At 43.1% G+C, this 13,812-nt stretch overlaps 1 protein-coding gene across 1 annotated transcript in view; it reads right to left on the bottom strand.

Annotated features, from left to right (window-relative positions):
• LOC308296077 (transmembrane protein 132D) overlaps positions 1-13,812 on the bottom strand; it is a 58,269-nt gene that overhangs the window by 13,139 nt on the left and 31,318 nt on the right. The window contains exons 4-5 of the mRNA XM_080739197.1: positions 11,240-11,432; positions 3,094-3,237 (exon numbers count right to left, since the gene is read on the bottom strand). Coding sequence (XP_080595323.1) covers positions 3,094-3,237; positions 11,240-11,432 — 337 coding nt within the window. The remainder of the gene's footprint in view (positions 1-3,093; positions 3,238-11,239; positions 11,433-13,812) is intronic.

Below are 13,812 nucleotides of genomic sequence, written 5' to 3'. Positions count from 1 at the left end.
TGATGATTGTAGTGGGTATGGTTGATGGGAAGTGTCACTGGGGCCCACTCAGTTTGTTTCGCTGTTTGGGGAAAAAAGGAGGGGGGGAGGAGAGTCGACTTTGGTACAACTTCTTTGCCCTGTAGCAGACTCCCTCCAGTCCAGGGTGTCGCACCAAATTCTGGGCCCTGGGTACAAGGATTCACTTCAATTATTTTGTGCTGTAACTATTGAAAAATAGCAGACATACAAGCTCACAGTGCGGCACTGAGTGCCGTGCTGCGAGCTTGTATATCTGCTATTTTTTTTTTTATCGTGAACATTTGTGCAAGTCTTTGAATATTTCAAACCCTTTTAAGGTTTTTTTGAAAAAAACCTATGTTTCTATGTCAGTGGTGCTCAAACTTCTTCATGTGAAGGACCCCCAAAATGATATGTATTTGGCCACGGACCCCCATCTCAAAATATTTAGTTCCAGGGACACCCCCCAGAAGCAAAATTTGAGTTACAAATGTTCACTTAAAAAAATACATATATTCAAAGATTTGCACACATTTTCACGACTTCTCAAAAATAGCAGATCTACAAGTTCGCAGTGTGGCACTCGGTGCAGCGCTGTGAGCTTGTATATATGCTATTTTTCAATAGCCAAAGTATAAAATAATGAAGGCCCCCACCACCGTGGGCCCTAGTAACTCAGTCCCACTTCCCCCCCACTTGTGACGCCCCTGCTCCTGTCACATGTTACAGCCAACTAGCCCCCTCAGGAGTCTTCTGTTATTTTTACAACATATTGACTCTTTTGTCTCTTACATGATATATATATGATGCTTCATCGTGCGACTGGCGTCACTTGCGGCTGAAAATAACCTATTTTCTGCAAGCGACAGTAATACGACATGGTATTTAGGTTTCACGCCTCAGCGACAAAGTGTTGTGTCGACGTGCTGCCCAACAATTGCGTTTTTGTATAGCAACAAATCTTTTGTCACTGAAGCATAAATCAGGCTTTAGGGCTGGACTGACTGCACACAGACATCCAGCATTCCACCATATGCAGGGCAGGCGGGCGGCGGCTAAAGCAATTTTGTCTTACCACTTCTTAAGTGATTGGGCATTTGTTCACAGTTCTGTGAAGCCCACAAATGTGTGATACCTCAGAGGTTTGCCGAGGATGCAGTTGAGATTAAATCCCGACTAGTGTTTAGATGTTTGCACACCCTATGTTTGACAGCAACTTGCTATTACCACTTTATTGTTCAACAGCCAATCGCTTTTATTGTGAAATAGTTTGCCATTGGTATCAGTAGATTGAAATAGACTGACAAATGTTATTGCAATTGTTAACTCATTCTGAGCCCAGGACATTAACGGATTAGGGGGTCCAGAGTGCCCCCTCCCGGCCCCATTAACGGCCGCTGTCTTATTTTGAAGGCCAGAAGTCTAGACCGGAAGTACTTCCGGTCTGACGTCATCGGATCATGCGCCGGAACCGATGCGTGTCCACGTGGAGTTGTGTAATGGCCGACCGGGAGCTTTTATAACTGTGTAAAATAAGCGAGCATCTGCCTCCATCCTAGCTTCTAAAGTGTAGTTTTGAGATAATGGACATTAAAGATGAGATCGGCCGTCCACCTCAATGTTATGGGATGACTATTGTGTGCTCGTGGAGCCGTGATGATGACAAATCAGCGCGGATTTCGTCTCCGGAGCGTCGGCCATTGTACTAGGTATTTTTACTCGCCGTTACAGTAATATATTACTTTTCCCGCGACATCGCGTGGATGGCACTATAGATACTCTATTACTTTTCCCGCGACATCGCGGGGTTGGCTTTTAATGAGTTAACAGTTTTATAGATATAATGAGTGGCATCATCTGTAGATATAGTACAGGACCATACCAGTATCATTTTGAATTCTAGCCATTGCCCCGGTATTAAAAAGGATGGGGGGAAAAGTATACATAAGTGTATGCACTGTATACATAATATTTCAGCCTAAATTTCCAAACGATATTCACTGTCATTCATGTTGAATTGTCTGGGAAAACACTTGAGACTACGAGACAATAAAAAGGTACAGGTTTCCTTTTGAAAGTCGCTAAAATGTATTTATTACTCCCATTATTATAATAAGCCATTCAAATTTGCATATCGGTATATGTCAAGGCTGGTCCTTTAATGACAATGTGGTAACAGCGGTACTTAACCACTTAAACCCTACATACTGCCTGGGTCTCCCAAGGGGTTCGTACCCTTCTTTTCTTTCCCTTTTCACAGAAAAGTAAGCAATTTACCCCGAGTGAGAGGACATTATGCTCTGATAATGTCCTGTGTTAGGGTGTTATCGGACGAGGCGAAGCCGAGTCCGATAACACCCTAACACAGGACATTATCAGAGCATAATGTCCGACCCCGAGTGGTAAATAGCTTTTCTACCACTTTTTCCCTTATACATGAAAGAAAACACATAGTTGTAACTTGCAAGGATCTTAAGTTACAATCATTATTGCCTATAAAACTTCCGCGAGACAGCAGATAGTTCCACCAACAACATCTTCTACTCACCAACAGATGGCGCCAACTCCATACTAATCCATGCGTCTAGCTTACAGCTAAGCTAACGTCAGTTAGAAGTACCGTTCCGGCCGTAAATAGAGGCTGTTCGCTTCCAGAAAGGCATAGGTTCAGAGAAAAGGGGCTTTAAAGTTGGCGGATTGCATTGGATCCAAATAAATCGGCGACTATAGCATGCACGTTAGTGAACATAGGACCGTTGCCACGGTCATTTGTTGGTTGGGGGAAAGGTGTTCCGACTACCTCCTGAAGTCCCCGGATGTACACTGAGGCTCATTGATCTCGGACAAGTCCTCACACAAACTTTGCGGCAGTAGTTCTCTCATAACCTCCGGAATTTAGCCAATCAGAATCCAGTATTTGAACACGTGACTCGAAAAAGTGGTAGAATAGCAGATCTACAAGCCTGTAGATTTGCTATTTTGACCAAATGTATTCCTAAAATGGAATGCGCTGGGAAAAAAAAAGAGATGCCGGGTTTATGTGGATGAATCTGTGAAGCGTAAAACCCTGGGAGGACTTTCACTAAATCCTACCTTGAGGACATCTTCGTCAGAGGAGCTGCAGTCTGTGTAGTCTGATACGTCAGTGACTGTTCCATCCTCCTCCACCGCTACGGTCCTCACAGGCATCACCACCTTCTTCCCAGTCAGTACAGCTGTGTTCAGGATCTCTGTGTCCTGCAGAGAGAGACCGAGAGAATCAGGAATAGTAAATGAAATTCACTCACAGCCACGGGTGATGGAAATTAGAATTACCTACCGTGTAATTACATGTTACATTTTTACATTTTATGCGTCTGACCTACAATATCGGTTTCATGCCACGGTGGGGTGTGCATTCAGTGAGTGAGAGTTCAGCATTATAATTAGCTTAAACGCAAAGAATGGCAATTTTACAGTACAAGCTAGGAGGAATTAAATCTTCCCAATACCACACGTTTCGTATGTCCTTAGATTCATGTATATTAATGAAGCGCTTGGTAAAGAAATACGAGCCAGGCAGAAAATGATTTTTTTAAGACAGGAAAAACGATCTGATGCAAATGGAGAAGTAAGGACCAGGGCACGTGGCTTGTTTCTTGACGAGATTGTAAGTGAGTGAGTCTGCAGCCCCAACTGGGTTGAAAAGGTCATTCCACCGTGTGTGAGCTGGGAGGTATGACATGATACGGACCCTGACTAACCTATGATACTGACCATGACTAACCATGATACTAACATGATACTGACCATTACACTGACATGATACTAGTGACCATGACTAACCATGATACTGGCATGATTTGTCCATTGGGTCCAATATAGTGTGTTACATAGCTTGCGTGGTTAGTTCAGGCAGATATACTCGAGAGGTTCACACTTGTGCTGCACTATGTGGGTGTGTTCAGTGTTGTGGAAGACCCATACGCCATTTGCTGACGTGGCAATCAGCTGATCAGTTGGGCGGGTATTTAACACCTTCTAAGCCACGGGGAGCCCCTTAATGTTAAAACCGTACTATATCGCACATCCCCCCAGGGACTCTCAGCCACGTCGTACATTCCCGGACTTTGTCTTTAAAACCGGAATAAAAGCTTTTGATCCGAAAATCGGCGATCGTCTAACCTTCCCTAGTCACCACTCGTGCACTGATAGCTCATGCAGACCGTGCATGAAGCAGAGGTGACATCAGCGCCTCTCCTTCTCCAAGGCTACTCCCAGCCATCCGTTTGCTGTCTGCACACTCGAGCTCCTACAGCAGCCATGCTTGGGGCTATGCTAGCGAAACTTTTCAGTTCTGTTCTTCAGTCACACATGGACTATTTGCGGGGACATTTACGTGAAAGGATCGCGCACGCGAAACGCACGGGGACATCGACGATCGGCCAAAACCCCCATTCTATCCCAACGGAAATCGAGAAAATCATGGTGAGTTACTGGCCTGGGGAAAAAAAAAAAAGAAAAAACAGCGGCGCTGTTCAAGATGGAGGGGCTGCGGGGTCATGTTTATAAACATAATATTATGTCTCAGATCACAATACAATAATAATGTGTGTGTGTGTGTGTGTGTGTGTGTGTGTGCGTGCGTGCGTGCGTGCGTGCGTGCGTGCGTGCGTGCGTGCGTGCGTGCGTGCGTGTGTTTGCACAAGTGCAGCGTGCATGAAGAGCAGAGGAGGGCAGTAGTCATTAGTAATTACACATGCATTCCTGAAGTCAAATTGAAATAGACACAGTTGGCTTGAATTCAAAGGCATAAAAATGAAGCAGATGGTAAACTTGCAAGTAAGCACAGCTATTTAATAAAACACATGTTCTAAGAACTAACAAACAACTTCACATTATCCCTTTTCCACAGGAGGATACCCAGAATTGACAGGGGATATTGAACATTGAATGAGCGAGTGAGTCGCGAGTGAGTCGCTTCTCTCCAATGACGGTTAGAGCTTTGGAGCAGGTCCATGAAGAGAAGCTTTTAAGTGTCACACTGTTTGAACAGCTCACCCGGTCTAGTCATATTGATAAGATTGTAGCTAAAATAGGAAGAGTGGTGTGTGTCTTTAGGAGGTGTGCCTATTTCCTGACAGACCCCTCGATCAGGCAAGGTTTTACCAGCAATGACTTTGTCTCATCTGGACTATCGTTTGGTTATTATGGTCAAGTGCAACAAAAAGAGATTTACAAAAGCTTCAAATTGTGCAGAACAAAGCTGCATGTCTAGCTTTTCACTATTCATCCAGGGCAAGTGTTGAGGCCATGCATGATGTTATCTTCTGGAGAAAAAAAAGAGGACGGCTTTTTAAGAAATCTCCTAGACTTCTTTTGAAATGTTTGTACTTTTGGATGTAAGTGGTACAGGGGTGAAGTTCATGCTCAAAACGATTGCTATGGCTGTCACATAGCACCTAGACCAGTGTTTCTCAACCACTGTGCCTGGGGACCTTTGGTGTTCCCCTGAGAAGGGTCAAGTGTGCCCCTTGAAACTGCTTGAAAGCCAGTATTGTATTTATCATTTTAAAAATGATTTAAACTGGTGAAAACAGCCAATCTACAAGCACACAACGCCTTGCGGTGCGAGGCGCTGTGTGCTTGTAGATCGGCTGTTTTCACTACTGTTGTGCGACAGCCTTGTATGATGAAGCAGGGCTTTACTTTTTGAAGAAACGTACACATTTGAAACTTGGAGTTACAAGGTTTCTTCCCGACAGTGATGATATTTACACCCCCGTATTATGTTGGTGTGCCCATGGATTCTTGGGACATGAAAAGTGTGCCCATGCAGAAAAAAGGTTGAGAAACACTGACCTAGACTGACGCACACACATGGCATGGGGAGAGTTCGAGTGACAGACAGAGGAGGAGAGAGATACAGAGGCATGCGGCCCGTTCAGTTCAATCCCCTGTGTGATTAACGGCAACATCCAGTACATCACATTTCTATCACAAATCAAACTAGCATGGTCTCGTATCTGTACGCATTCCAAGCTGCACTGTAATGGAAATGCAGCACACATCACTGCTCCTGGCACACAGCCAGTAGCTTATCAACTGAGATAATATCTTCATCGTGTAAATGATTACATATAAACATTTGTTGCATCAATATGTGATCAAAGTTACTCAAATTCAGAGCTGGTCTGAATACAAAATATAAATATGTAGCCTTATGAAACATTTTTAACGAAAATTGCTGATCTACGAGCAGATTTTTCTGATTCCATTCCAACTGGGTATGACTGCCTACCAAAGTTTTCACCCCTGGGTTGGCAACCCAGCCTGGCGGAGACCAGCGCTGCGAGAATCTTAGTTACACCAATATTGTTCTTGTGAAGCAGTTTGTTTATGCTTATTTATTAAGATTACAAAGAACAACATACAGTGCATTTATAAATGTATCAATCTATCCTGTGCAGTGTGCACCATGCACAAGCACCAAGCACGTTTAAATATTAGTCTGCTATAATTATTGACCTCCTATCTGACTGCAGGGCCTTGAGCTCTATACAGTGTTGACGTTAGCTAAGCTGACGCGCCGCAGTGCTTCTACGTAGGTGGTGCGCTCCTTGCCTTTCCTGGCTTTGCCCTGCGTTGGCTCCCATAGTCTGTCTGTTTGCTTGCAGGGGTGTCACAAGGGGTAGGAAAGTGGGACTGAGTTACTAGGGCCCAAGGTGGTGGAGGGGCCTTAATTCTTTTATACTTTAGCTATTGAAAAATAGCAGATATACAAGCTCACAGCGCGGCACCGAGTGCCGCGCTGCGAGCTTGTAGATCTGCTATTTTTGAAAAGTCGTGAAAATGTGTCCAAATTTTTGAATATATGTATTTTTTAAGCGAACATTTGTAACTAAAACTTTGCTTCTGGGGGGTCCCTGGAACTCAATATTTCGAGATGGGGGTCCGTGGCCAAATACATATCATTTTGGGGGTCCTTCACATGAAAAGGTTTGAGCTCCACTGACACTCGAAACATAGATTTTTCAAAAAACCTTAGAAGGATTTGAAATATTCAAAGATTTTCATGATTTTTCAAAAATAGCAGATCTACAAGCTCGCAGCGCGGCACTCGGTGCCGCGCTGTGAGCTTGTATATCTGCTATTTTTCAATAGTTAAAGCACAGGCTAGGGGCCCCACAGTGAATCCTTGTACCCAGGGCCCAGAATTTGGTGCGACACCCCTGTTTGCTTGCCTCTAGTGCTTGACACAGTGCCCTGCCAGCCTGCATACAGAAACCGGTGGAGACGCGCAGTTTTGATATTTCTGCATCGGACAGTGTAAGTACTATTATTGAGGCGTGCCTCCTGGCGGAGATTTGTGCTCCATTGATCGCAACTTTCGTGCCAAAATAAAACCATATTATACCCGAAAGTAGAAGAAATGTTCTTTTAAAATCTTGTCAATGTTACATTTCTGACTATGAAAACTTTATATTTAAAAGCCTCTAGTTTTCATACATGTTTTGATATCTTTTTTTCTTTTGAGGTACGGCCTGCCTATTAGTGATCTTTGTATTAGAAGAAATGTGAACAATATACATGAGATTAAGTAGGTAGATCTCCATAGCAGTTTTATTCTGCACTAGCTGGGGAGGAATTGGTCAAAATGAATCAAGTTTGTGCACTTGGTGAGTAGTTTTAGATTTTTGGTATGGTGTTAGGTATGGGTATAAGGTTTTCAAAAACCATCACAAACGAGTTGGGCTCTACAACTACTCACTAAGTACACAAACTTTACCAATTCCTCCCCAGCTACAGTATATGGGGAGTCAATATTGATTAATTGCTTCACTTTTTTCTGTATTTTGCAGTATAACATTATTTTGTTATGAGTATGACCATCCATTTCATGAAGCAGATATATAAAAAAATTAAAAAACATAGGGGTGTTTTGTTCCACCTCGGTTAGGGATACCTTAGAGATAAGACGTTCGTGAACGAATCGAGTCTTTTGAACGGCTCTTTGAAATGAACGATGGGATCCGGTTCGCAGTATAGGGAGCCGTTCCTTTCTAAAATGAACAATTGTGGAAAAAGTACAAACATTCTTTACTTATGTAAAAGTATCAATACTGCAATGTAGAAATACTCTGCCACAATTAGAAGTTTGGAATTAAAATGTAGGCCTACTTGAGTAAAAGTACAAAAATGTCCCATTTCGCAAGTTTTCCAATGAAGAAAATGTAGATTTTTTTTGTTGAAAATAGCAGATCTACAAGCTCATAATGCGTCGCGTTTGTATATATAGCGAAATGTATAGGGTTGAAGCGATATGTAATTATAACCAAAATCTACAAAGTGCCAACTTTGACAAGTAACTAAAATGAGTCTTTTGAACGGCTCTTTAAAAGGAACGGATCCCAGAGATCCGGCTCACTTCAAAGAACCATAAATCCCATCTTTAGGATAATTGGAAAACAAAAGCCCCTTTGAGGGTTTGTACAACTGTGTGTGTGTATGTGTATGTGTGTGTGTGTGTGTGTGTGTGTGTGTGTGTGTGTGTGTGTGTGTGTGTGTGTGTGTGTGTGTGTGTGTGTGTATGTGTATGTGTGTGTGTGTGTGTGTGTGTGTGTGTGTGTGTGTGTGTCACACACACACCTTTGAAATCTAAATCCCCCCCACACCAATGTAGCAGATATCTCTGCCCATTATACTATGAGCAGCAGCTGTTTCAGTACTTCATTCATTAAGGCTAAATAGTGATCAGTGGGAGCTAATGTCCCCCCTGGCCCACCATCAAATCCCCTCATGTTTGGCCTTCAGCCTGAGGTCAGCCTCTGCTCGCCAGGAGAGATGAACCATGTCACATTTCGATCACAAATCAAACTAGCGTGGTCTCGTATTTGTACGCATTCCAAGCTGCACTGTAATGGAAATGCAGCACACGTCACTGCTCCTGGCACACAGCCAGGAGCAGCTTATCAACTGAGATAATATCGTGTAAATGATTACATATAAACATTTGTTGCGTCAATATGTGATCAAAGTTACTCAAATTCAGAGCTGGTCCGCATTTTAAAAAAAAATAGTTAGCCTTATGAAACATTTTAAACGGTATGGTTTGTTAAAGGAGAAAATGTTAAAAATAATTTCAAACATAGCAAAAATTGGTGATCTACAAGCAGATGTTTCTGATTCCATTCCAATTGGGTATGAGACCAGCGCTCCGAGAATCTTAGTTACACCAATATTGTTCTTGTGTAGCAGTTTGTTTCTGCTTATTTATTAACTCTTATACTGCTTTGGACGTTCCTGTTCGCCCCAATTCTCAAGAGACCTCCGCGCCAATACGGCGCTCGTTCGCGTTCGTTCGTTCGTTCGTTTACCTTGTTGAAGCTGATGAGGGGTCGCGCCGCCGTGTACTGTAAACACATTTTCCGCGGTGATGGTGTAAAAAATCCATTATGCGTTAACATCAACGGAGACCAATTCACTTCCTTGTTGATTTCCTCTGGCTGAAGCGTGATTATGGATCCAACTGGGAAAGATGGATAACCACGCCCCGGACTCATTTTTGAAGCTTGTGATTGGCTGAACCGGACGTAGGGAGCGCTCCGTTGTAGTCACTTGGACCGCGCGAGGTGCACCAAAACCCAATTATCATGGCGTTTATCGTGCGCTTGCCCAGGCCTTACGGCCTGGGCATAAATATAACGATTGCATTCACCGCCGGCCGCGCGGCCCTGGCCCGCTCTTCGCGGCGCCTTCGCGCCGCGAGCAATGTCGTGGACAATAACTGAAAACGAGCGCTCTTTGCCGTTTCCATCCATCTTTCCCAGTTGGATCCATAATCACGCCTGGCTGTAAGGCTCTGTGGCCAGTGACTGGTCTGAATGTACGGCAACACATAACAGGCAAATTCACATTCATTCTCGCATGACGCCGCCCTCTGCTGCCTGGCAGACCAAAGTGCACTATTGCACAATCAAAAAAATAATAATAATAATAAATAAATAAATGTCTGTCTATCTACTATAACGTCGCAAAGGTAAGCCGCTTTTTGATGGCACCAGACCCAATAAAAGATCGCTTGTGTCATTTTGTAGCAGGCTTTCCTACAGGCATTTTACAGGTACTTTGCTTTCCATAGGTGCTGCACTACTACGGTGTATATATTTACACGTTGGAACCTTCTAAATCAGAGTTTTTAACAGCTTTGCCTGTGAAATGAACTATGACAGAACAACTGCATGGCAAAGAAATTTGAGTTGACTGTGGATTAAGTATGGAGGTTGTACGGTAGGAGTGACACCAAATAAGAACATTATGGCAGCTGCTAGGTACTGTGAGAAAACATGGGGGTGACCACATAAAACATAGGGCAGAATGGAACAGAACAAAACAGAACAGCGGCATCAGCTATCTGACAGTTGACAACACAAGGTCACTCCCTACCTCAAAATAGAACCCATTTACTAAATAATCCTAAGGCACCAGCCTTCATATACCAGACAGGAGTCACAACAAAGTGTATTTTAATTATATATTCATATGCAACGACTCAAAGGATGAAATTAAAGCATAGAATATTACTGGAAAGATTGCTTTTTTTCCCTCCCCCCTCAATACAGATACAGATGTTAGTAGTTAGGGGTGGGCAATATGGTGATAAATATCGTTGAGATGATACAATGTCTCCACGATATGCCTTTTCAGAGGTATCGTATATTTTTCGTGATACAATGAGGGAGCCTTATACAAAATCCTGTTGAATTGTTAATACAGAGATTCATTGCAGAATTCATTTAAACCTGCATTTTGGTCTAAACCAGTAGTTCTCAAACTTTAAAATGTCAAGGTCTCCCCTTAACTCTGTATACAAATACGGGTCCATTTGGTTTCATTTGTATACTGTCAGAGTTACATACTTGTAAGGGTCAATTTAGACCTCCCAAAAGGACCACCCCACTTTGAGGACCACTGGTCTAAATAGATAGATAGATACCTTTATTATCCCACGGGGGATTATAAATGGTCTGTTACTCCTTTTTCTTTAAGTTTTTGTTACCTTCTAGGTGGTTGTGCTGTTTGAAAAATAACCATAAAAACCAACATGAAAAAGAATTGTGTTAGGATCGTGTGTCGTGATACAACTTGGGAAAATATTGTGATAGTGTATTTTTTCATATCGCCCACTCTATTAATAGTTGGGTTACTTGGGTATGATGCTGCTGTGCAGTGAGCTGGCTGGCTGTGGCTGTATACTCACCATTACAAGAGGGGCCAGGCCTACAAAGTCTCCCTGAGTTGTATAGATCCTCATAGGTCCTTCTGTCTTCCCTCCATCCTTGGATCCGGGAGGTAGCTCCAGCTTCCATATGATCACCTGGCTGTCGAGGGGACCGCTCGACTCGGCCACCTCGAAATCCATCTGAAGCACCTCCAGCAGAGCACTGTCAGGCCTGGTGTAGAGATGGGACGATATGAAAATATCATATCACGATTATTGTGACAAAAGAAATCGCGATTTACGATATTATCACGATAATCATAATCCATTATCCTGGGGCGGAACATTTGCCAAAAAACTTTGTGACACGTTGTGAGCTTGTAGATTGGCTGTAGATCGGCTGTTTTTTGGCAAAGACATTTGATAGAGAGTGAAAAAAAGACTGTATCAAGTATGTATAAGTACCTTTTACCAATTGTAGGGGGTTTAAGTGGTACCGGATAAGCAGCTCGGCAAATAAAAGGTGAATTGATCCCAGCTAGTGCATGACGGAGGACGATATCACGATAAGTTAAATCTCCACGATACGATTATCGTGGGTGTTTTTTATCACGATAAACGATAATATCGCATATCGTCCCATCCCTAGCCTGATGGTGAGCAGCATAATAGGGGGTTAAAATAAATACTGGTGTTTTGACAATACAGGTGATATGTAAATAACATCAAGTGCAGATAAACACTAATTGACGTACATAAATAATGTAAATTATGTTCATAATGTACACTAATGTACACATGTATATCGTCGTTGTCGGGTGGAAACCTTGTATGTCCAAGACCGTTCGTTTTGTATTTATCATTTTCAAAATGAACTAAACTAGTGAAAACAGCAGATCTACAAGCACACAACGCCTCGCGGTGCGAGGCGTTGTGTGCTTGTAGATCGGCTGTTTTCACTACTTTTGTGCGACGGCCTTGCATGATGAAGCAGGGGCTTTACTTGGTGAAAAAACGTACAAACTTGAAACTTGGAGATATGAGGTTTGTTTCTGCCCGACAGTGACGATATGTGTAGATGACCTTGGGGCAGGAAGATTAGGTGATTTTGTGAGGAAGGTACATGCAATCTCTCAGTGGTGACAAAAATGAATGAAGCTGAACCGGGCCATGCTGGTCTGTTGACAACAGATGCCTGGGGCCATGCAAGCAGCCTGCATGCATTAAACAAATAGGCCACTCAGTGACAATGACAACACCTCGATGTTATGATTTTATTGACGTAACATAAAAATCCAGAGACACCCTGGACACACTGCCACTACATGGTGGAAGGCCATCTCTGTACACGGTCTATTGTTCCTACAGGGATATACCACAACCAGGGCAGGAATTTCATGGAGGCCATGAAGGCCATGGCCTCTGTTGCCCCTCAGTTTGGCCTTGTCCCCCTCAAAACAATGTCATGACCTGGGGCCACAGTGGCCTTAATGCCCCAGCTGACTGTATACCACTTTCTCCTCTGTCTCTTTCTTGTCATGTAGACATCAGTGTATTTTGTTGAGATTCTGAAATCTTAACTCCTCCGAGTCCCCATCTTTAGACCAATCCAGTGACTTTGATTGGTGCAGGGCTGAGCATGGATCAGAGGTTATCATCCCTAACCCATAAATTCAACAAATTATTTCAATGGACTAAATTCTAAAATCTTGTTTTATTCCAAAGGCATTTGGCCTTTGTGCCCTCAAAAAATGGACAACACCAAATGGCCTTTCCCCTAAAATGACACAATTCCAGGCCTGACCACAACTTTGCTTAGTTTTTCCATATCAGCCCACTGCCTTAATAGTACAATGTACAGTGTATCAGCAAATCCGTTAAAATATCATACTACAGTATATTAATCTGTTATTAAGTAAGTCAACAATAAAGGATGGGAATTCACTGTTCAGTTACTTGCGCTTTCATGCATTGCCATTATTAAAAACTCGAGGTTAGGGCCGCGTACATCTAGACTCTAGAGTTTGGGCTGTGTAACTTAAGACGCACTGCCGATCCGACCATTATTGGAACTCCTTATATGGTTATAGCTGTGTCAGAGTGAAGTCAAAGGTCTACCCACTGCCAGTCCATTTTAATTGCAACCATAGGGAGCAGTTAGTATCAAAACCTCCGTCTCATGTCAGTCTCACGAGTCACGCCTCATGTCACACGTTTAGGCCCATGTCAATTATGGAGATCCCAGATGTCATCAATATTAAGCCAATTTTGGACCTATTGTGTCAGTCTCATGTGGTCTATGATGTCAGATATCTATGATGTCATATTTGGGAAAATATGGCCACATTTTGTCCAACTTAAACAACCAACCTGGTCTGTGCATTCGCCCTTAGCATACCCTTGCCCTTGGTGTCTTAATTACCACCCTGGCCACAATATGACTTCCGGTTGGTTCTAGCGGAAGTGGCGGAAGTGCTGTGTTTAACGGAAGTTATGTCATGCGTTGTAATCTTCCGGTGAAATTCTCATGGCGGAAGTTGAACAGTCTCTGCCTGATATTGTCACCAGGCTTTTCTCTTCGCAGATGAGTAAGCCTGGCTACGCGAGGCTAC

Source organism: Nannobrachium achirus (assembly GCF_963921795.1).
Source record: "Nannobrachium achirus genome assembly, chromosome: 12".
In the NCBI taxonomy this organism is placed as follows: Eukaryota; Metazoa; Chordata; class Actinopteri; order Myctophiformes; family Myctophidae; genus Nannobrachium; species Nannobrachium achirus.
This window is presented reverse-complemented; position numbering and strand designations above follow the sequence as displayed.